General features: G+C 34.8%; 1 protein-coding gene across 1 annotated transcript; it reads left to right on the top strand.

Moving 5' to 3' along the window:
* The first annotated feature begins 16690 nt into the window (after positions 1-16690).
* Positions 16691-20921, top strand: LOC149963130 (uncharacterized). The gene is made up of 3 exons (XM_090170483.1): positions 16691-16755; positions 17740-17813; positions 20289-20921. The coding sequence occupies exons 2-3, from the start codon at positions 17768-17770 to the stop codon at positions 20675-20677; spliced, it is 435 nt and encodes a 144-aa protein (XP_090026609.1). The 5' UTR covers positions 16691-16755; positions 17740-17767; the 3' UTR covers positions 20678-20921.
* Positions 20922-26320: the final 5399 nt, after the last annotated feature.

Raw genomic sequence — 26320 nt, 5'->3', positions numbered from 1 at the left:
GGATCTTACCATAAAAAACAGTTTGAAACGATAGCTGAATTTTTCTAGGTTTACTCTATTGAAATCTTTACAGATATCCTTAAATGAAAAAATTTCTGATTTACACAATTAAAAAGCTACACTAAAATTTATTTAACTCTGGAACTCCTTGGCAAAATACATAATTATCATTCATTCCTTCTTCAACTGAATTATTTTCAGAACTGAAATACAACATTGGTTCGGTAACGAATTAAATAACAAGTGTTTTAAACATGTTTTAAACAAACCTTTTAAACAAAACACAATATGTTTAAAACGTTGTACACAAACTGTTTTAAACATGATTTTTTTCCAGGAAGATTTTACATACTCTTAAACGTTTTTTTCGGTAATGAGGTAAATTAGAGAAAAAATTGCTCGATTGGCTCATTTCTATTGTGACAAGTAAGGTAAGGGACTTAATAATAAAGAGTTTGATTCAAAGGTCTGCTATGAAATTGACTCTCGTTTAAAGCCTAAATATATTGCTTTATTGAACTCCAGGGATTCTGGTTTTTGTTAGAATAAAATTCATGAAGTCTATCGTAACGTTGTGAAACAATAAAGCTTTCTATTCGCCACTTGTTGATGCATTTCGATAGTCTCATTGTGTAAAATCTTTCTGACGCCATAAGATATAAAAATTATAGACACTAACAGAAGCTTATAGTATAAGCATTTCGGGTGCGACGGAGTATGTAATTTAACTACTCGTTTTCTATTTGACATCCTTTTGACGAGTTGATACTCGCAGTCGTTCAACTTTGATTAAGTAAAAAATAGTGCGTCCATAAATAAAAATTTCCATTTTCCAGCGCATTTACGTGATAATTAATTCAAAAAGGAGATAATATGTAAATACTAGCAAACAACAATCTCCTATTATACTTATATAACGTAGGGGGCTAATGAATCTATCGCTAGCCTGCCCTTTTCTTTATTTTTTTTAGTCGATTGTGACGTGTGGGACAATTCAGTCCTCTCGTCCATTTGATTAATCAGGGCGAGATATGTGTAAAGGCCACGCCAACGGGGGGATACGTGGGGACAGGGTTGGGGACACCCGTGGCGGAAGTAATCCGACCACCCGTTGGGGGATTGGTGGTCTTCCTCAAACGGCCATCCACAAACTCTGCCTCCCAGACGCTTGGGATTACTGGAGTACGCCACTACTCCCGGCACTTTAGCCCGCCTTAAAATACTATTTTCTCTAAAAATGTATTTAAAACATTATTTATCTTCCATAAAATAAGCTACGCTTCCTGAACTTGTCTTTATGTAGCTCATTCGTCACGAAATACGTAGAAGTTCAGTTCAGTTTAAACTTAAAAACAGTGTACGTCGTCTAATTTTCCCTTATGTCCAGGGCTTTTCGTAGTAAAACGTCATCGAGACGTCACCCGTGACGCAGCAGCAACATCAAAACCAGAAGGCCTATGTTACTTTATAGAAAGGCCTATTCCAATACACACCCCACAATTACTCTTGTTAGGTAATCAAATTATCGAATGAACCCCTTCGAGGCACGGGCCAACCCACTATTGCTCGCTCTGCTGCGCAGGCATTACGCCACTGTTACAAAATTTTCTTACGCAAAGCTACTTTTTCCATGTGATCTTTCTAGTGTTGTAAGTCGGAATATTTTCCGGAAAATAACCGAGGCCTTTTTTTCTGAAAATTTTCTGTATTTTTCATTCCATGATTAGTCTAATATATTGGTTTCAAATTTAAATAAAGTGACATTTTCGCCTCATATTTTCGAATCTAAAAGTAAAACTAAACCTCTAGACTAGCTTTAAACTGATTAACAATGTAACACTATTAATGTTTGTAGTATGTTTACTGTTATTAGACATTTTATATCGATAAAAAGTTAAAAACCCTTAAGAAGTAATTTATGTTCCAATTTTTTATTTTTCCGAATTTAATTTTTCCGGAACATAACCAACTCTAGATCTTTCAAAATAGCAATTGGAACAGTTGGAGGTTGATCAGCTCTCTTCACTCGCTTCATAACTGGTACCTTCCTCCGCTCTTTTCCTTTGGCAAAGTTCATCCATTGGCAACTACACCCACTTTGGTTTCAAAGTTTTGGAAACTTTTCCACATATTGTAAGTTTGTTTGAACTTCTGTTGACTTTAATAGTTTAATGGCTCAAAGACTGCGTAAGTACACTTTTTAACAGAAATTGGCTTCGATTTTCCTGTTTATGTCTTACCAGTACAATATTTTACGCAGTGCCGTAACTAGGCAGGTGCGAGAGGTGCGGCCGCACAGGGCCCAGAAACCAAGGGGGGGGGGGGGGCTTAAACAAGGTTAAACACAAATAAGAAATTTTTCTATTATTCTTAAAGTTTAATATGGCGAGTCACCGTCTACATTTCAATATATTTGTCCATTAGAAAAATGTCAATTATTTTAAGGGAATTTGAAAGTTTTAAAATGCTAGTTGAATTTTATTGGCCGCCTTTCAAATAACAAATCAACTGAACCACTTAAGGCCCTATAGTAGCAGGAAATTCAGCTAAATGTTTTGAGACAAAATTGAAAGTCAACATTGTCAAATATTTGAAAGGGATATAAGCTCAACGCGTAATTTATGGAAGACCCCTTTTTAGCAAGAATTCACGAAGTAAGGCCAAAATATCTAAACCCATGCGAGGAAGCGGGCAATGTTGGAAATGTTGGTGTTCCACACCAAATACCTGAGGTTCTATTCCCTTTAAAGCGATCAATTACATATCATGTAATTTACGACTCACAACGTTCTGGTAACACAGCAAATACAGCTATGCACTAAACATATTTAAGCCATTGATTATTTCCTTCGATTCAATTAAACTTCCCTTGATCGTCTTGTGTTTTATTGTTTTGTTAACTACCGGTGCCCGGGTATCCAATTGATTTGTTAGGACAGGGCCTAGGCAGTGGTGTAGCGACTGTGCAGCAGGCCCTTGAAGTTAGGGGGCCCTAATCATTTCAGGGGGCTCTTATTATTTCAGGTGTATTAAGGGTGAAGATTTTTTGCCCAAAATCTGTAGGTACGCTACTATGTCTAGGACCCGATTTCCGAGAATAAAATTATCTTTGATCTAGTTAAATAACATAAATTTCGCCTAAAATCCACACCACATCCATAAGTAAAGCTGTGGAATTCAATTTCTACGCGGCTGATGTTAATCTTAGATTTTTCTTATGTCCTAATAATCAAGGAAGTGATCTGCTCCTCGGGTTTCCCTTTGGAAATGGTTTTAAAAATGTGCGAAAATACTCAAGAGGAATTACTGAATTTTTACCCTTGAAAATCAATTATGAATATTATTTAAGAATAACAATTATGTCAATTACTTACTAAATATACAAAAAGGGCAATTTAATTAGTAAATATAAATATTACCCTCATTAATTTGAATTTCTAGACGCCAAATGACCCGGAGCTCGGTTAAAAATTTACATTACAATTGAAAATGTGTATGCATAGAACCACCATTATTCTCACGTCCAACATCACACCCACAAAATTTCAGATCTTAATTTTTCCCCCTGAACAGTTCGTTTTGTGATTGTCGAAGTAATTTAATCAAAAAATAAGGGGCCCAAAAATTGAACTTTGCACAGGGCCCAAGAAAAGCTAGTTACGGCACTGATTTCACGCCAAGGCTTATTTTAAGATTTTCTGCAATGACACTGACTTTTCAGATGTATTCTTTAAATAAAAATTAGTCTCGATTGTAGAACATTAACTTTAGGGTTTCAATTCGTAAAAATTGCTACCGGTTTGAATTTTGGCAGGCATCTACATTTAGTCATAATATTTAAAATGTCAAAAGTCTCCATTATTTGGATGTGAGCACATTTTTTTATGGCGGGATATAGGCCCACCAAAATTGCGTTTTGAATAATATCTCCGTTTGTATTGTATTTAATTACGAAAATTATAACCGGCTATTTTCTACAAAAACGAATCTATGGAATAGTTCAGTACGAGCCATCATTTTAGCGCAATCGCAGGTTGAACGTTGTATTGCATTTTACCGCCGCTGTCTTTCGCAATCGCGATTATAAGATATCAATTCAATTCAATTCTTTATTTATTTACTATTATATTTACAATGAAAGGGTTTGAGGGCGACTTATAGCCCTCGTATGTTTGCATCACAAATGGATGTCAATTGAAGTTTAATGTACATTTTTAGGGTAGTAGAAAAATAAAAAGTAGAAAATTCAAACATAATAACAAAGATAAAAATATCATTAACCCAAAAAGGATATTTCTCTCTTAGGTGATATACTCCTGGTAGTAGTAAATATACAGCATACCTGAAAGTTATTTTTGATTTCCTGCATGGAAAAACACCGATGTCGTGTTTGCGGGCCACACGAAATGACAACGGACGTCAGATAACTAATCTACACGTTACATTTGTTGGAATTTCCCGAAGGTCTCAATAGCGAATATCGAGATTATACCAGTAAAAGTATTATGTCATCCTACACGACCACGCGTTCTTTACGCAACCAATTCCATTTTGCATTAATGGTTAAATTCCTTTTTGCATAATCAAGGATCGTTCACAAATGGTGTCTTTTTCGGTCATTCTTTCCGGATTTTTGCCTCGAAATAACGAGTAATTAAATTATTTCTGAACGATGTCCACATCCCAGCTACCAGGTTTAACATAAGCTAGGGATGACTAGAGCTAATAGCGTTAAGCACAAGTTATGGTGCGTGTTAACTCACGATTTTTCGATTCAGAGTAAACTGCATTTAATGACTAATTTTTTTTAATTCCTAAGTGGTATTTAACAGGTGTAAATAATGTGATAAATGATGATTAAAAACTTTATTCTTTTGAATGAGAAAAGTGGCAAATAATAAATTTCAATGAATTATAAACAATATTTAAAATTTAAATTTTTATTTATGGAAACTATTACATTTACAACTGGAATTTTCAAAAATAATCGAAATGTAAATACACTTTTAAGAACTGAAAATTCATAGATTTCGTTTGATGAATAATTTTCTTGATTTTACATACACTAAAAACCAATCTTTACCGTTATTTACCAGAGGTAAGCACGATATTCCAAAAAACTGCTCGAGTCCGTTTATGTTATAGTTTTATTTTATTCATTTCCCGGAAATTAGGCTTGAAAAGACAGATATTATGTTTGTCCTTATCTGACATTACTTGGTACTCGTGTTACACCCAGTCCCAGATTTTCCAAACTCTGATGTGTTCCTTTAAAAACATCCAAGACATTTCAGTTAGAAAATTAAATGACTGCTGGAGTAGCGTTGACTAAAGGGGGCCCCGTCTCCACATCACTTTTGGGAGTTTTTGGCAACCATTTTTAAGGAACCATTAGCTGAAAACTATTCGTGAGTTCTGAACCGTTCAACCAGTCCCCATGCGCACTATTCGGCAAAAAAAAATTCTAGAACTGCCCAAATGCAAACTATTCGCAGACAAGAACCTCTTGTTGAACCGTTCGGAACCGTTCTAACGGTACCTGCTCAAGAGCAAGTACTGGCCGGAACTCAAGGTTGAAATGTCTAAAATTTCATCGGGCTGTGTACGTCAAATCGTACGATCCTAATTCGAATCACATCTATTCGTACAAAAGTTCTGAACTATCCAGAACTTTTTCGTGACGTCAGAGCTCAGTCCTGGACCATTCTCTTAACGGTTCAGAACTCACGAATAGTTTTCAGCTATTGTTTTTCAAGAAACATTCGAAGAAACATTTCGCCAGGTGACTTAAAGGAAAATGACGAACTATTTACATGTTGGGTTCCTTGAAAAGGCCATTAAAATAGCAATATACATTCGAAAAAAATTATAAATCATTCCTAATTTTAAAATAAATTATTTTCGAATCGGAAATTGAGAACTAGGGTAGCACAATTTTTTTAAAAGCGCTCGTAGCTTTATGCGTGCTGACGGACGGACGTTACGTTGACGCTATCACATTGGCTAAGAGAGAGACTCGTGAGAGAGGAATATTTTTTTAGTAGAAATTGATTTACGTGAGAAGTAGGTGATGGAAGACCGGGGTTCGCTTGACCTCCGCTAGTAGTGTCAGGTAAAGTTTATTTATATCGCTGTCGGCTCTCTGAACGATAACTCTGCAGACGAACCTTAGTACCGGATCGAGACAAGCCGTTTAGGTGCATAATTTTGATTCTAAATTGTTTATTAAAATGCCTTCTTGTATAATAGATGGGCGTAAAAATACACTTAGAAATATTAAGTATTACTCTATTCCATGCCATTTAAAATATCCGGAGTTGTCAAAAAAATGGTTAAACCCAGTAGCGGCGCCAGCAATAGGCCGGGATAGGCCTGGGCCTACTTGAAATTTTGGTCGTCTAAAGGGGCCTCCAAAAATTAATATATGGGCCTCCAAATTATTTAATATAAAATATTCTGTAATTTGTTTGCGAAATAATTTTTTTATTTATTAATTTTCCAATATTCAACGCGAGTGATTCGCTTGACGACACTGCTGTTTTTATTCCTTTCAAAGGTACGAGTAACTTTTCTTTGACAGTAGTTTATTTTTTAGTTTTAATTTTTCGCGAGCGCTACTATATTGAAATTGAATCTTTAATTTTATCTTAACAAATTAATGGTTCTTAAACTTACTTTACTTACGAGGAGACGACCCGAGGTGGTTCTCACCGATTTTGTTCAAAGTTGGAGGATTGTTAGACCTAGATGTAACATGAAACCAGTTAAAGGGCAAAGTTACGCTGGGCTTCCGTTTTGCCATGGCAACCAAAAATGTTTTTGACAACATAAAATGAGAAAAAGTCTAGGTAAAATAACATGCGAAAATGATAAATTTCAATAAATCAAAAGAAAAATTATTTTTAAAAAAATTAAAAAAATGGTAAATTTTACATTTTTGGATTACTTTCAACAAATAGGGGGAATAAAAACCATTTTGGGTGAACTCGAGCTAATTTGAATGAATAGGTCGAAATTTTAGGTATAATACAAAATATTTGTAAAACTTATGCCGTGATAACTGCCATATATTTTTGACGATAAATCTTAAAATTTCTATATTACATTATCTGAACGATGTAAACAGATTTTTAGATTTCGATAGAAAAACAACGCCATTTTATAAAATGGCGGATACATATATAAATCATGGTGCAATAAGTTAGGTAATTTGTATCCGATTAACCTGAGATTTTATACGTTACATTATCTGAACGAGGTAAACAGATTTTTAAAATTCGATTGAAAAACGACGCCATTTTATAAAATGGTGGATACAAATATAAATCATGGTGCAATAAGTTAGGTAATTTGTATTCGATTAACCTGAGATTTTCTACGTTACATTATCTGCCCGAATGAATTCGTACTATAGATTTTAATAGAAATCTGACACCATTTTGTAAAATGGCGGATATCAATAAAACTCATCGTGCGATAAGTTCCGTAAATATTCGTCGATTAATCAGAAATTTTCTACGTTTCATTATCTGCCCGAGCTAATTAGACCTATGGGTTTTCCAATAATAATCCGACGCAATTTTGAAATATGGTGGATATAAATATAACTTATGATGCGATAACTGCCGAAATAATTGGTTGATTTACGTGAAATTTTCTTCATTACATTATCTGACCGAATAAATAGGCCCCTGAGTTAACTGAAATAATTAAGGTTGATTTTACATTAAATTTGGAAAGGAATACATTTAGGTAAATACTTATTATTACATTATCTGACCGAATAAATAAGCCCCTTTACACTGTGATAGAAATCTGACGCTATTTTACAGATATCATAATGCGATAACTGCCAAAATTATTTGTCCAATTACTTGAAATTTTCTACTTTACATTACCTTTTAAAGATAATTAATCCTATAAATTTTAATATAATTCAAGGCCATTTTGAAAAATGGCGGATGTCAAAATGTCTCACGGTCATATAAGTTCCGTAATTATTCGACGATAAATCTGAATTTTTCTGTTTCATTAAATGATCGAGTAAATAAGTCCTTTCTATTTTGAAAGAATTCCGAAGCCATTTAGCAAAATGGCGCATGTCTGAGAAGATCCGTAATTATTCGTCAACTATTCTGAAATTTTCTATTTCTGACCGAGTATATTAGTTTTATTTCTTTTGAGAGAAATACGCTGTTTTCCAAAATATCCATGCATCCCTTGGTGCAATAAATTCCGTATTGTTATTGTTATAAAAAAATTATACGAAACTTCATATAAAATGGGTAAATTTTAATACATTTCGGCAAAATCCAATAATATTGGGTAAGTGCTTATATCATTGGATTAATATAAAATAATTATGGTTAAATTCATCATTTAGGCATAATTTGGGTAAATTGAAATATTATTAAATTAGTTCAATTGGCATGATAGAATTATTGGTAATTCGGGAAATGTTTGGTAAATCAGAAAATGGTTGTAATTTGGGAAATTATTGGTAATTTGGGAAATTATTGGTAATTTGGGAAATTATTGGTAATTTGGGAAATTATTGGTAATTTGGGAAATTATTGGTAATTTGGGAAATTATTGGTAATTTGGAAAATTATTGGTAATTTGGGAAATTATTGGTAATTAGGGAAATTATTGGTAATTTGGGAAATTATTGGTAATTTGGGAAATTATTGGTAATTTGGGAAGTTATTGGTAATTTGGGAAATTATTTGTTATTTTGGAAATTATTGGTAACTAAGGAAATTATTGGTAACTAAGGAAATTATTGGTATCTAAGGAAATTATTGGTAACTAAGGAAATTATTGGTAACTCTGGAAATTATTGGTAACTCGGGAAATTATTGGTATTTCGGGAGATTATATGCCAATATGTCAAAACATGGTCAAAATCAGTTATGCGCCAAGGAAAGGTAGAACTAATTAAAAATATTTTAACGTTTGGACTTCATACAGCAAAAGAGTAGGGTTAAAGTATCACCTATAGGAGGCGTAATATTGGTCTATATATTTACTAATTTGATTAAAGAGTAGTAAGGTTATGTGTAGACCCCTGAAATAGCCAATCACTTTATCTTCTCCTTCCCTCAATTCCCCAGGAAAATCGTTGCAAAAATTTAAAAGCTAATTTCTTTACTCGTCTATTTACAAAATGTAATATACATTTTTCCGATATTTATTTTAACCAAATAATATATTATAATATAAACTTACCAAAATTATTATAATTCGCCCAATGGTAAATGAACTTACACTATATAAATTGGATTTAGTGAAAATTAATAGACTGTAAACAAAATTATGTGAATTGCACAATATTATTGGAATTTTCTCAATATATTCAAATATACACAATATTATTTCCATTTACCAATGTTATATAAATATACACAATACTATTATTTAAATTAACCAAATATTATTGGAATTTACTCTAAATTGTTCCAATGTTATCAAAATTATTTGAAGTTACTCAATATTATTAAAAACACCAAATATAGTTTGTATTTCTCCCAATTTATATGAATGTCGACAATGTAATTTGAACTAATTTACCCAAATAATAAGTATTTACCTAAATGTATTCCTTTCCAAATTTAATGTAAAATCAACCTTAATTATTTCAGTTAACTCAGGGGCTTATTTATTCGGTCAGATAATGTAATGAAGAAAATTTCACGTAAATCGACCAATTATTTCGGCAGTTATCGCATCATAAGTTATATTTATATCCACCATATTTCAAAATTGCGTCGGATTATTATTGGAAAACCCATAGGTCTAATTAGCTCGGGCAGATGATGAAACGTAGAAAATTGATGATTAATCGACGAATATTTACGGAAGTTATCGCACGATGAGTTTTATTGATATCCGCCATTTTACAAAATGGTGTCGGATTTCTATTAAAATCTATAGTACGAATTCATTCGGGCAGATAATGTAACGTAGAAAATCTCAGGTTAATCGGATACAAATTACCTAACTTATTGCACCACGATTTATATTTGTATCCGCCAATTTCTAAAATGGCGTCGTTTTTCTATCGAATTCTAAAACTCTGTTTACCTCGTTCAGATAATGTAACGTAGAAAATCTCAGGTTAATCGGTTACAAATTACCTAACTTATTGCACCATGATTTATATTTGTATCCGCCATTTTATAAAATGGCGTAGTTTTTCTATCGAATTTTAAAAATCTGTTTACCTCGTTCAGATAATGTAACGTAGAAAATCTCAGGTTAATCGGATACAAATTACCTAACTTATTGCACCATGATTTATATTTGTATCCGCCATTTTATAAAATGGCGTAGTTTTTCTATCGAATTTTAAAAATCTGTTTACCTCGTTCCGATAATGTAACGTAGAAAATCTCAGGTTAATCGGATACAAATTACCTAACTTATTGCACCATGATTTATATTTGTATCCGCCATTTTATAAAATGGCGTAGTTTTTCTATCGAATTCTAAAAATCTGTTTACCTCGTTCAGATAATGTAACGTAGAAATCTCAGGTTAATCGGATACAAATTACCTAACTTATTGCACCATGATTTATATTTGTATCCGCCATTTTATAAAATGGCGTAGTTTTTCTTTCGAAATCTAAAAATCTGTTTACATCGTTCAGATAATGTAATGTAGAAATTTTAAGATTTATCGGCGAAAATATATGGCAGTTATCACGACATAAGTTTTACAAATATTTTGTATTATACCTAAAATTTCGACCTATTTATTCAAATTAGCTCGAGTTCACCCAAAATGGTTTTTATTCCCCCTATTTGTTGAAAGTAATCCAAAAATGTAAAATTTACTATTTTTTTAATTTTTTTTTTATTATTTTTTTTTGATTTATTGAAGTTTTGCACAGGGGGACCCTTAGAATTTATCATTTTCGCATGTTATTTTACATAGACTTTTTCTCATTTTATGTTGCCAAAAACATTTTTGGTTGCCATGGCAAAACGGAAGCCCAGCGTAACTTTTCCCTTTAACTGGTTTCATGTTACATCTAGGTCTAACAATCCTCCAACTTTGAACAAAATCGATGAGAACCACCTCGGGTCGTCTCCTCGTTAGTGTACCTACGTACATTCATTTTCGTAAAGTTGTAAGTTCTGATGTAAGGGATGTACTTGCGAAGTACCGAAGGAATGAATGTAAATTGATAGACTGGAATTCAGTGGTAGAAATAAGTAAATAACCACTCATTTGTTAAGTGTTATCGGTACACAATAAAGGATCAACACACACCCAGTTTTTAGTAATGTTTAAATTCATAATTAACGCTAATTTTTTCGTCGCGTACCCATTGTCCCCAAAAATTTCACCACTTGCTTCAAAAATATTAAATAATCCACGTGGACGGATTTGAAAAAAATTGTGGTGGGGGGGGGGGGGGGGGCTCCAAATGGTTGGCCTACCTCCCCAAAAATCCTGGCGCCGCTACTGGTTAAACCTAGCTAAAGAAAAAGTAAAGGATAAATACAACGAAGAATTGGCAAGACACTCAAAGGGCCAAGAGAAGGTTAATAATACATTATATAGAGTTTGTTTACCAAACTCAAGAGAGAAGTTAAAAGATGACGCTATGAATACTCTAGAAATTGGTATATATTCGGTTCAAGAAGTAATTAATTCTAATCAAAGATTATTGCCAAAAGATTTGTTCGCAGTTTATACACATGCTTCTATTAATGGCAATCAGAGCCCAAATACATCTACTATATAGCAAAGCCGGTGACCAAATTGTGAAAACTCCTATCATAAAACTATCATAAGGTCCCCATAAGCAAAGGACTAGGCCAAATATTTGGCGATCACATACCCGTTATTAAGAGGTAAGTATTTAAAATCTGCACCTCCTAGTGGCCACATCCTCAACTAGGCATTTCCCCAAATGAACTTCGCGCGTTGCATGACGAATGCACACAAGCCGTGCGCGAACGTTTTTAAACTTAGAACCTCAATTTTATCGCTTTCAAACTTAAAATTAACCCTTATCTTTGCTAAATGATTCATCAGAACCTAAAAGTGGCTTTTAGAAATAAGATAACTTGTTTCTGAAGGTATTTATTTTTCAAATTTGAGATTTAGACGCGTTTTGTGGCATTTATCAAACCGAGCGTGGCTGCTCTACCAAGTAAGATAATATTTTAGATGTATAAATTTTGAAAACGAAGATGGCGCTACTACCCTATCGTCGTACGTTAATTTTCTTATCTCCAGGACAACGCAGTTAACATGGGCCCCTATGGTAGACCTTTGCTTATGGGGACCTTATGATAGGATTATGCTCCTATAAATAGTGCATCATTCGACCAAACTCCAATTACTTCCATAAATATGTTTCATTTCTACTCCTCCGATAATCAAGTCTAAATGTGAAATCATGTTCTCACCACTAAGTAGCATAACTGAAGTTACACCAAGAAACAGGATCCGTTTATGAACCCAGTTTCAGCACTATTGAACTACTACCCCAAACTCAACAACTGAATATGCATTTGAAGGAGAAAATATTGTCAAGGAAAGGAAGTTTATTGTTTTGGAAAGTGCGCTGAATAAGTTGCTGTATCGCGCATTATGCTGTGTGGCAGATATAAGCACTAGTTCAAAATCTGAAACTGAGGGAAGCATGATTACTGTGAAGTGTGAAATACCACAACTGCCTAAATGGTCATGACAATATATATGGAAGAGGCAACCACTTTTGGGAAGAATACCGGCTGGAAACCTTTTGATTGCTGCGGCTGTCTTATTAACAGGGGCAATACTTTTCAACCAATACATTCATTCTTTGAATATTTTGGTATCAAAGGAATTTCCAGTACCACATACTATAAAATACAACGGAATATATTGGTACCAGAAGTAAAGTCTATTTGGGAAAAGGAGCAGGCCAGTGTGTTTGTGGAAGCTAGAAATGAAGAGACGCTAAAAATGTCAGCTGATGGGAGGTGTGATTCAAGAGGGCATTCCGCACGATGGTGTATTTATACCTTCATGAAACAGAGGTCAGATAAATGCATTCACTTTGAAATAGTGGAAAAAAAGGAGGTTGCATATAAATCAACTAATATGGAATTGGCGGCACTGAAAAGAGGTATGAAAATAATGAAGGAAAAAAACATACAAATCACACAATTAACCACTGATAAACACACTCAAGTTGGCACTTCGCAAAATCTATAAGGAAAAAGTAGACAGCAGCCGCAAAGATAAAATGCAGAGTTAAAGGAATGGATGAAATCAATAAGTAGACACTTGTGGTACTGCGCAGAAAATTGTGAAGGGGATCCTGACATGTTAGTTGAAACATGGCAGTCTATAGTGTACCACACAATCAATGTTCATATATTCCCTGGTTTTTCCAAGTTTACGCAATGTGCCCATGAACCCATAAGTGAGGAAGTGACCCAAATAAAAAAATGGCTTGAGCCTAATAGTAGAGCACATGAAGCTCTAAAAGGAATTGTATCTAATAAGTTGGTTTTAAAAGACTTACGACAAATCAATCAGTTTTCTCATACCTCAGCACTCGAAAACTACCACAGTAACAGTTTGATGAACAAATACTGCTCAAAAGACAGATATTTTGATAAAGAGGTGTTGGAATCCAGAACAATTCTAACTATTTTAGACCACAATAACAACACTGGCAGAAAAACCTTTACGAAATTCGACCCGAAAATGAAAAATTAAAAGAAGAGTTTCACTTTTATTACTCAAAGGCTACAAGCGAGTGGCATGCGAGGCCAATCAAGGAACCCAAGAGCTTCGAATATTTTTACAAAATTTTTGAAAAAATTGTCCAAAGGCAGCTTTGTGGAGAGAGGAGCAATCGTAGTGAGAAAACGTGAACCCCATAACTATGCCCCCACACCTTGTCCGGAAAAATCTACACTAATTAACGCCGCAAAAAGATGACGATTACATTTTTTATTTCAAGTACATTACAAGTTTGAGATCTTTTATACCCAATAATATCAAAATATAGCTCAATGCTTTCGTATAAATAGGTTTTTGTCTCATACATTTACTCTCCTTATTTACACTATTTTTTACATTATTTTGAAATTCAACGCGTAAAATAATGAAATTTATCTAGTCTAGGTACAGAAGTATTAAGGACTAATAAGGAAAGTTAAAAAGATAATTTTACTTGCAATTAACAATTATATCCAAATTCAATTTACTAACGTTTGTACTTTTTTGGAAAATTGCAAATAAGATCTCTAGTAAATATTGAGTATTCTTGGGACTAGTCAAATATATCACAATTTAATACCATGCAGCTTTATAACCAACATAACTATTTGGTTTACTTCCGGAAAAGTTTTCCTTATTTGGAGCATTGCACATAATGGTATCTTGTACCGGTTTCTTCTTCCCAAATGATCGTGTACCATGTGTGACAAACCAATACGTTAGCAATGACCAACAAGTAATTATAAGCATACAGTAATATTAGTTTAATAGCATCATACTCTAGGAGGTTGTCCATGTCTCCTTAGGTGATAATAACCTCTGTAATTAGTTCTCAATACTCCTCTATTCAGACAAACCGATGCGAAGTCTTCATGGTCTATAATACAATTTATGTTTTTACCAGTATCTTCAGACACTTCCCGCATAGCTCTCCTAACATTTCGTATAGTTTGACAACAAACAAGACCAGATTCTAAGTCTTTTTGAACTATTAGGCGTGGTTCAAACCGGAAGGCCTAATGCACTATGTTAGCTGCGTTAAGTCAAGTCCAGAAGCGCCGTAAAAGGTCCATTCAATTATCGCAAATCTCGGAGGTAAGAAACCGACTGCAGCGACACCAAGTACCTCAGAAATGTACTGAAATTAGTTACGGTTTCCCATTTTCACGTTTAACCTCGTTGACACCTAAAAATATTATCACACATACGACGCAAAAGCCCTGGGTGCTGTGTAACTTCTAGGTAAAGACGGCGAGGAATCGGTTTTCGCATATTATTTTTGTTTGATGAAAATTAAAATGCTTTCATAGCGAAAAGTAATGCTCGTTTTAAGAAATATTATTAAATTTATTAAATTCTAAAATTGACTTTTTTTAAACATTCGCCTCGTTTGTGACGGTTATTCTTTTGAATTAAGAGATTTATTAGGTAGCCATTCCGCTAACAAAGAAATTTAAACAATTAGCTTGTCTTCGGTAACTGAAGTCTTATGTTTAACTATAGACGAAGAGGATTATTGGGCCTTAAAGTAAATAGTTTATCTGTATTATATCTATCAATGTATCCATTATTAATAATATGATAGTACCTTAGGTTAATAAATATTTTATCATAAGTATACCAGTTTATTATCTTCCTTAATTGGTAATCGTTCTTCCAACAAGAAAGCTAAACAAGTATTTGGTCGTTGGTCCTCCAGTACCTGAAGTATAAAGTCTATGTACCATAGCTTAATAGGACATTTAAATTTTAAAGCGTACTTTTTCGAGATATATCAGTGAGTGCCTTTGGGTCAGTGATTCCCAAATGGGGTTCCATGGACCCCCTAGGGCTCCAATTAAAATTCTAGGGGCTCTACGAGATTTTGAGCTATGATAGAATAGGTGATTCGGAAAAAGATTGGTGGTCACAGGATTGGGTTGAATTAATGGCTTGAAAAGTCGCTTGCTGACTTAGGCCTAAGGTGGTGCCTTGGGTATTAGCCTAGCCTAGCCTAGCCTAGCATTTGAGCAAGCGCTTCTTTTTCATTTTCAACTCGCACAAAATCGCATGAGTCACAATCTACTAATATATCAAGAAAGCGCGCCCAAAGAATTAACTCATTACTACATGTATTGGTCTATATTATATTTTACGACAGAAAAAAATTAAATACCGAACTTTTTTCCAAGCGAGGGTTCTACGATTTATTTGAAACTGAAATGGGGTTCCACAAGGTGACAAAGGTTGAGAACCCCTGCTTTAGGTAGATAGTACTTGATCTAGTTTACAATGTTAGTTAGCCAGTTTCCAATATTTTGTGGTATCCTTACGAAAGCATCGACGTATCCAGATTAGTTTCAGCCTTAAAGGGGGAAAGGAAACACTTTCGCCTGCCCCTGTTCACATTTCGGGGTGCGGAACAATCTAAATCCTAACTTAACACACGAAATAATCAGCTAGAGTAATCAGCGAAATTAAACGGTACAATTTAAAATGTGTTTTGGAAAATATTTTGAAATGAAATTTTGGGCGGAGGCAGGCGTTGAGAAACCCTCGTTCGATTGCAATGAGATATCAGTGACTTGACATTTTCAAATTGCATTTCACAACACTAAAGGAAATTCACCAAAATTGCATACATTTATTTGGAGGGTGACATTGACGAGATCAACTTTGCTGTTGGGAAACAACGTCGAAAATAAATAATTTTCGGTTTAGATTTATCAGTCATAATTCTCACAACATCATCACATGCATCCGAAACATGTGCTTTTCAATTAAGTAAACTGGATATTCTTTAAACTTTGACAGTGATGACGAAGACTATGCTGTTCGGGGAACTAGGGGAAAATAAATTGATTTACTGCATCGGTTTATCAATATGGCAATTTCGACATATACAGGAAGAGCCTTAACTTCCGACCTTGTACGGACGAAATGTAGACTCAACTTTAACATTTAAAATACTATGTAAACGCCGTAGCGAATACCGGGATTTCACACTTCCAGCAAGCAACATCCAGCTCTCTTCATTCGTTGGTAAGTCCTTCTCATTCTCTGCAGCAGTTTTTGGCCATTTTACGATACAAAACGTTGTGGGAAAACAACTTTGGAATTAGAAACTGAGTGTTAGTGTATTCATCATAAACGCAAAATTTAACCATGTTAGTGTATTCATACTAAGTTTTCTATATACCACCTTCAAACTTGTCGGTTTCGTAATTAAGTAGTTTAATTATTCTTTTCGAAGTGCTCCCAGATTCCGTCTACGGTAAAAACTTTATCACTGAGGAAAAGTGTCTCTAACACCGATTCTGTCTCTGGATAAACTGGCTCTAACACCGATTCTGTCTCTGGAGAAACTGTCTCTAAGGCTAATTCTGTCTATGGAGAAAGTGTCTCTAAAGGCAATTCTGTCTCTGGAGGAAGTGTCTCTAAAGGCAATTCGGTCTCTGAAGAAAGTGTCTCTAAAGGCAATTCTGTCTCTGGAGAAAGTGTCTCTAAAGGCAATTCTGTCTCTGGAGAAAGTGTCTCTAAAGGCAATTCTATCTCTGGAGGAAGTGTCTCTAAAGGCAATTCGGTCTCTGGAGAAAGTGTCTCTAAAGGCAATTCTGTCTCTGGAGGAAGTGTTTCTAAAGGCAATTCTGTATCTGGAGAAAGTGTCTCTAAAGACAATTCTGTCTCTGGAGAAAGTGTCTCTAAAGACAATTATGTCTCTGGAGAAAGTGAACCTAAAGACAATTATGTCTCTGGAGAAAGTGTTTCTTGGAGAAGGGAGGTATCTTTAGAGACAACTATAATTTACTCTTTACGGCAACTACGAAGCTTTATGCTAAATTCTGTTATTGTGTGAATACCTTTATGCGGGAAATTAATTTAGTGATATGTTGAAAGGATATTTGGTGCTGTTGACTGTGCGTCCAGAAGCTTTAAGTGCATATGTGTGGCTCCTTTGCTTGCCCTATAATTTGGCATACATCCACAAAATGTTGTCATTTAATTATTTTAATCTTCTCAATATAGTACCGATCATCGCAATTCACGAGACAAAATGCCTGGGAAATTGATCATGCTTCTTTTCCTGTTGGTGTCCCACCGTAAGTTAAAACCAATTTCATTTCATATTGGAATTATAGCTTGTTATTATTATTATTCTAAAAGACATCAAAGATTCTCCAAACCAACGCTAAGAAAAGACAGTATATATCCACGAACACAACTGTCTTCACGAGGGCCGCCGAGTGTGGGCCCTGGTCCCATAAACACAATAACCCGGCCCTTTAAAATGCAAGGACCCGATAACTTGTACTATATGACTGTTGCTTAAGATTTTTTGGAAACTAGACCATTGGCTTAAATGAATTGTATAACGTCATGATGACTCAGCATTTATAATCAATTTTAACCCAAACTTTAGGTGATAATATATTTTAACCGGAAGTTAAAGGTACTATGAAATGTTTCGAAAATTTTTAGTATTATTTGTTACGATGATAACTTAATGTCAAATACTCATTTCACACACAAATGCTAAATGACAATGAACAGAGATCCTTGCGTCAAAAACGTCTAGTTCGTTGATTTATCATGGAACGTATTAATCATTATTCCCCTTAAATTCCCTTACGAAAATGGTGGATCAAAACTTGAACCAAATTTCATCAAAAATTGGACAGATCAAACGGAGATCCAATTTCAGACTTCTGTGGATTAAATTTGGGATCCAACTGTTATCTATTTGGGATCCAAGGGTCTTGATCCATCTTGATCCAATGAGAATTGGATCCGTTCTTGATCTAATGAAATTCGCATCCAGTCGGGATCCAATGAGATTTGGATCCGCTCTTGATCCAATTAGATTTGGATCAGCTCTTAATCCAATGAGAATTGGATCCGGTCTTGATCCAATGAGATTTTAATCCAGTTTGGCATTCAAAGAGATTTGGATCCGGTCTAGATTCAATTAGTTTTGGATCGGCTTTAGATCGGGTCGGGATCCAATGAGATTTGGATACCGAACAGCATTATAAGTACGGAATCTGGGTGGTAATCAATACTTCGAAAAAGACGTAATTTTAGTGGCATTAATTATATTTAAGAAACATTAACAGCAGATACTACACTTTTCACTTAGCCGTGATAGTAACTCACAGTGAAGCACATTTGACACATAATCATAGCCAATACGATGAGAAAAACGCCAAGCTTCGTGAAAAAATTTGTTACATACATAAAAAATCATGCCAAGAAACGATAAGGTACTATAATGAAAAGCTAATTTTTAGGCCAAAAATCTAGGAAACCTACGATATCTACCAAACGTCGTCTACTTTCGCCTAAAATAAACCAACTTATCAAAACACGGCCCGTGCATCACATGCTCCAAGTGCTCACAACGCGGTAAACGAAACTAATTTAGGTAAATATAATATAAAAATTAACAAAAACAATTAATTATATCCCCACCCAAATCCCTTGTTTTTACCCCTGGTTCCGCTTAGATGGTAGATTAAATAAATCAAACAAATTTAATTGGCCAGAACCGAGTGACGTCACTGCAACTTTAAGAAGGCTAACTATTAGAGAACCGACTAGTCACTAAAGTGTAGAAGGCAGGGAACAGACTTAAAATAAGACGACGCGTAAACCAAAACCACCCAAACGAGGCTACCTTTTATAGCAATTTTTACTAACCTTGGGCGTTACTGACAAATCCGCCAGTTTCAAATCGGCGCGTGGTCCACTGAAAAAATCATTCTAGTTACATTTTGATTTCTATGCTGTAGAGTTTTATCAAAATTTTGCCAGTTGTTCGATAAATTTAACCATTGAAATAAAAATATATTTAATGAGATCGATATTGCTCTGGCCAGACATAAAAAGCAGTCATCTAATCTCCTATCGCTTTCTATAATTATGTTTATACCATTGAGTTTGTAATATATACTCTAGATTCATGAACACTCAATTGATATCCGCTTTGGTGTCTCGGTTGGGACCACTTTCTAGAAACACGTACGGCGGCTGTCATCTATTTTATAAATAATATATTTAAGCCACCGGCTTCAGTTATTCTCAGTGTTTCTAACCGCTGGCGGTAGATGACGACACCGTACAAGATTCCATACACGATTCCAAGAAAGTGTCCCGGTGAAATATCAATTGGATCAAAATTTGATACAATTTTATTTGATCAAATTAATTTGGATGAAACTTGGATCCAATTCTTAGTTCAAGATTTTTTTGGATCTAAATTTGATACAATTTTATTTGATCAAACTTGGATCCAGTTCTTAGTTAAAAGATTTTTTTATCCAAATTTGATAAAGATTATTTGATCAAGAAATAGTTGATCCTTATATGATATTTCAGGATATAGCTTGATACAAATTGGATCCAATGTCCAAAATTGGACCAAGTCATTTTCGCAAGGGGGGTAACAAAAGTGGCTTGGGTAAAACTAATTGGCAGAACCAGCTTAAGTTGTAACGTGACATTGAAGAAAGCCAGTGTCACGGTTCAGGTGCAGAAGTGTCGTGATGATGAAACTGACGTTGATTTTTAAATTTCAGACCTGATGATTTCGGTAATCGCTGCCCCTGGTTCTTGCAACTTATGCGACGAGGCTGCTGCCAATGAGACGATCCCCAATTGCGTCATTGGCGTCAAAGGCGGAAACGTTTGCTGCACGTGCGACAACGAAGACTATTTCTGTCAGACCCCGGACGCCGCTAAGGCCGCGGGCACTGGTCTTCTGAACGGCCTCTTGGGCAAACTCGGCCTTTTAAAACCTCTATGCAGCCTTCTTGGAGGCCTTATTGGAGGCCTGCTTAACGAGCTTGGTTTGGATTCACTTCTCAAATGTCTCATGGACGATCCTTCGAAGACCATTCCTTCCTCTTGCACTCCGCCTCCAGTCAGAACCGGCGACATGTGTGTCTCCGGAGCCTGTTGCCAATAGACGAATTCTGTTCACAATTGTAAACTTGATAAATTTAATTACGAATGTTGTATTATGTAAGTGAGGTTAAGGACACAAAATATTTCCAAGACTATTTCAAGGCGTTTCGTAAGCCTAACACGTCAAGAGCTAAAAGTCGTCAGGCTTTCAAAATGTCTTGATTGATGGAAAGTATTTTACGTCGTTAACCTCTCTATTTCTGAATTTAAAGATTGTAATATATATTTTCAAATAAAACAGTTATTATGCATGATAGATCCGTTGTTTGGTAGCTTATTAGTCTATAAGACAGTATTCTTGTGACGTCGTTATCGTTATAGCAGTTAGCAGATGGTTAGGGTAATTCTCTATTACGCCTACCAGCCTAGCCGTCCTATTCTCTACAGGTCTCACGAATACTTCCTATAAACATCTTTTTGAATTATTTTTAATTGACGTAACACAACATATTTGGCTTTCTTTAGGCATTGGACTGGTTAAGCTGAGAGCTCTACAAGTTTGAACGACATCGTCGAGATTCATTTGATCATTCTCCACAGGTTTTTTCGCATTTATACTTAAGAGTCAAATATGAAGACGACGCCATATTTTCGTCGAGCTAATGTAGAATAATATCTATATAGCGTTTAAATAAAATACTGAATAATACAATTTTCCTGCTCAACAAATCGCGAGATAATTAAGGTTGTTCCTTTTCTAGCAACTTGCGTTTTAGCAATCGTTTATTAATACTGGTTTAAATTGAATTGATCCTAAGCCTCGTATATTGTAGGCGAAATCGGAGACTCATTTAAATTAAATCAGGGTACATTAAAACAAATGTTTGTGTTAAGACAATGCTCACACAAATCAAAAAAGATAAATCAATGAAATTAAAAAATAATCGGAAGTAATCTTACAAATAAAATATAAATTTCGAAAAAATCGATAAAATTCTGGAAATCTTTAATGAGAATCTTGAAAATATTGTATTATTTTCGAAATAATAAAAATCATTTGGAATCGAAAGCTATCCTTAGAAATCCTGGAAGTCTAGGCTTCGACAAAAATTGTCGAGAAATATTAAAAGTCTAAGAAGTCGAAGGAAATCTTTGGCAATAAAAAATCTGAACTCTGGTGTACAATTTTTCCTTAAAGGGACACACCGTCGTTTGAATTTAACCAGTGTTACACGCTGGTTTCCAAAATATGATTGGCCTGACGCTTACTTCGTAATTTTAAATTGACTTATATATTTTCCAATTTGAGATGTAAAACGTGATTTCAGGGGTATTTATTATTATGTCTCCTGTTATTATCATAAGAAAGAATACAACAAGTTTTAATGCTAGTTTACTGACCGAAGCCACCTTTTTTCGATATTGACCCTCAGTCAGTTCCAACCGTATTATTATTATTATTATTATTTAAAGGGGGCTCTGTGCCGAGCTATCAGTTCAGATAATTTTTTGCTAACTGACATACTAATATATTAGTTGTGACGCCATATACGTATCCTGAAGTTTAGCAAAAATAGAAGGGCAAGCTTCCTCCAATACTCACTCGTGGCGCGACAGTCTACAAAGAAAATGGAAATCATAATTTAATGATTATTTAATAATAAAATAAGCAGGAGTGAGTGAGTAAGTACGGAAACCAGGGACAGACTAGTGCAGAGGTGCCAGATTATTCTGACCGAATTATTGTACAAAGGGTAAAAAATTATAGTAAAACAATAGAAATTATGGTACCAATTTAAAATACTATTAATTACTTTTAATTCAAAGTGTTTGTGGCAAAACATGCAGACAACTGTTCTCGTGTGTCGTTTCTTTATGGGGAGTGGATGTAGTATTGACCATCGGACTCCCATATTTCAGCAATTTTGACTAATTTGATAACAAAGGATGCTAGAGCATCGGCGCTACCTCGAAAACACGTGGTACCGCAGCACCACCTAGACTGGTCTTAGTCGCGAATAAGAAAGCTCGTTTTCTCTGGGTGGCCCGGGCTCACGATTGCAACCATAGAGCCGGCGCGCCGTAACGTCAGTTTTTTTCATATTTTCTTCTATTTATGGCGATTCAGTGGCGTAGCGTGGGAGGGGCAAAGGGGGCCATGGCCCCGGGCGGGTTAGATGTAAGAGGCGGCCAGTGGCCTGGAAAATTGAAACGAACGCGGCTGGCCGATATCGTGGATCGGAAAAGTAATAAGAAATTATTTAAGGTCTACAATGTGCACGTTGAGATTAACAAATCTGGGTATCTTGGCAATCGAACAATAGGTTGAAATTAATATTGACCATTGAATGAAAGAGTTCGCGTTGCAAAAAACACGCAGAGTAAAATTTTAATTTTTAAACGACTTGAATCCTTTTAAAATCAACAGAGCAACAGACTACCACAGAATTTTCACCGATTTTTTTCTTCGTTGCAATATTAGAGGCGGCGGCCAAATTAGGGTTTACCCGGGTGGAAGAAATACACGCTACGCCACTGTGGCGATTTCAGCTCAGTTGGGATCTCACATCATCTCAGTCAGGATCCATTCCCTTCGTTTAAATATTTCATGATTAAGATATCAACTTTTGTGAGTGACTGACAAAACTTCAATACAGGGGCAGTGAGGGACTAATTTAGTAATTTTATCAACTACATCATAGTTGAGGCACGGCCGTGGTTGAGGCTGTAACAGAAGTCAGATATATGTTTTGGTTTTGTTTTGACAATACTAAAGTAATGGATTTTTTTTAAATTATTGTTGATAATGAAACAGGTACTGGGTACATCAAATGCAGGATTTGGGGAATCAGGTTTTCTAAAGTTCCGAGTATGATTTAGCCATTTTGAAAAAAAGGGGGCATCAAAGTGTTTGAAGTGCTTAGGGCAGCAAAAAAGGGTTAATTCACCCCTGGGGAGTCGCAAATAATTGATCTGTGTTAGCAGGGAGGAAACTCGAACAGTGGAAAATTATAGTAAAATATGTTTATAACTTTCATTTCATCCACCATAGCCTTTAATACACGTCATTGCGAACACTAAAAAGTCGCTTATAGCGTCTGCAACCTACCTAGTTTTCAAAGGCAACCAAAAGAAGTCGTACAGATAGAATGAATAAGAGTAAAAATTAGTGTAAACCACGTTAAAATATCGTATGCTTCCCCAATAAGCGAGTTCCAATAACCGAATCGCCATCTATCGACTTTAAAAGTAACTATTTGGATGGTAATTTTCACAACCAAGAGAACCTAAACTGTCTTCCTAGGTAACCGAAGTCACGCCAAAAAAGACGTCAAAGTACCATGCATCCTCATCGGCTAGTTCGTCTAACTGCACATGTGTCAGATATTACCATAAGACTATCAAGACCCCCCTAAGTTTGAAACGAAGTGTATTTTAACGTTAAGCTAATGACTGGACAAACTGGCCACATGAATCCACCTGGTGGTGAAAATTTGAAACTTGGGCACAAATCCCCAATGCATGCTACGGGAAACCACTTCTTAGACGGCAAGAATTAATATGTTATACCCTCGTGTATTCTATGTGGGTTATTGCCATTGATTCTTGTGATAGTGTGCTCGCAGTTCCAGTTTATCAGTCATTGACGATGTATTGTCTTCTTTTCATTAGTAAGTACTAATATAGTAAATTTATTCTAATAATAAACTTGCATATATTTACTATATAGTTTAGATAAGTTAAATAGTGTTTAATTTGCTAAATTACAGGTTTACTTCACTACATGCACTATAAAATCACTTTGAACCTCCTATGAATATGGCTGAAGAAAATAGATCTGTGCCTTCGGTTGTGATCCCAAATGAACTGTACTATTCAAAATTATTCAATTTTGTTCAAGAAAAATCAAAAGAGGAATTACATATTCCAAACACAGAACGGGGTGAATTGTTTTCTAGTCTGTGTAAATCAGGCATGCACCATAAATATCTGCGAGAAATGCTATCACACTACATTTCTTCTGCTTATGAAGTCATGGAAGCAATTTTTATAGAGAAGCGTACCAAAGCTAAAAAATTAAGAAAACCCTCACCAGCAATTTCCCACGCAGCAATGCTTAACTTCAAATTGGATTTCTTAAACTATAGCAAAACAGTATAATAAAAATTTATTGAAAATTGCATTCAAACTTGTATTGGTTCTTCAATGGTATTTAGAGAGATGGAGATGGTTTTCTACTTTTTGACGAGAAGTACGTACGAATTTGGGAACCAAGTTTTAAGTGGACAAGTTATTGTCAATGAACGTCAAGAATCATCTGAAGAAGTAACTAGTGACGTTGAGGCTCAGTTTGAAGACTTCGAATTAGACTTTGATATCTCTTCTGAGTTCTGAAGAAGAATTATTGAAAAATTTAACGCCTTTAGAAAAACCTGAATTTTCAACTGAAAATCTCTTTTCACTGGATTCTGAAATTATGGAAGAGGAAATTCCCAGCATGCTTTTTAGAATTGGTGGATGTACCATGAGACAGATAGTTAATGTTTCTAAGATTGCAAAAGACAACAATAATTATCCAATAGAACGAAAAATTAAAGAAATAAATTTGTATAATTTAGTGATAAGTTAAGCTATCGTGCTGGTGATGAAAAATTATCTTTGCCCGTGGATTTAAGAGTTCGAGATAATGGCAATATGTTTTTCCCTAAATTGTGCTTTATGGGGTTTCTTAGAAAACTAAATAATGAAATTAGAAAATATGCCAGTGAAGATCGTTTCCGCAAATTTGGAACTAGATTAATAATAGAATGCAAAGAAAACATCTTAGTGCAAATGAATAAAATTTTGTGTTTATTTTGTGAATGTTTACTAGTGGAACACAACAGTGAAGATGAAACTGTTAAAGCATTTTTCAAAATATGGGTTCGTAAATTGGTTAATGCTAGGATCCAAGAGTTTCTTACGAACCACAATGATTTAATTTCAAAAGAAATGAAGAAACTGGCAAAAGGAGGCCAAACTCTTCGTGACGGGTTGTACGCGTCAGTCTCAAAAACGAAAAAAAAAGATTCGAGTGATAAAAACAGTGATAATATTCCTAGTCAAAGTATAGCCCACTGAAAGAATTTAAAATTTCTAAAGAGGATGAAATTAAAGTTCTAAAAGAAACTGATGTCAATATGGAGGTTACCAAAAGCAAATTTCCAAAACTATTTAAAGTTCCTAAATCTACGAAGAAGCGCAAGCTCCAGAAGACTAATTTAGTTCTTGGTTCGTCTACCAACTGTGTTAGAATAGATTCTAGTCCAACTAGGCCAGTCAAAATAAAATGTAAGAAACTGTTATCAAAAGAAGATTTTAAAGTTCACTGTGAAAGCAATTCTTGTCCTACTATTCAAGGCCCCTCAACCACATGCGTTAAAGTCCAGTCTAGTCCGAAACGACCATTCAAAATCAATGCAAGAAACTGATCTCAATAATAGCTAATTCTACTCAAATTTTTAAGTCCCCAACAAAATCACCCCAGCTTATAAGGAGAAGTGATAGAAAAAGAGTTCCTAAAAGAAGAGTAGACGATTATCAGTATTAACCAAATGGTATTAAGTGAATAGTTTTTTCAATAATAAATGTTACAATGTACAAAAGGAATTTTGATTAAATATTTTGCTACATTAAGTCTTTTTGAAACTGATTGGCGATCTTT

Source organism: Leiobunum rupestre, chromosome 1 (genome assembly GCF_980474605.1).
Source record: "Leiobunum rupestre chromosome 1, qqLeiRupe1.1.hap1, whole genome shotgun sequence".
Classification (NCBI taxonomy): domain Eukaryota; kingdom Metazoa; phylum Arthropoda; class Arachnida; order Opiliones; family Sclerosomatidae; genus Leiobunum; species Leiobunum rupestre.
This window is presented reverse-complemented; position numbering and strand designations above follow the sequence as displayed.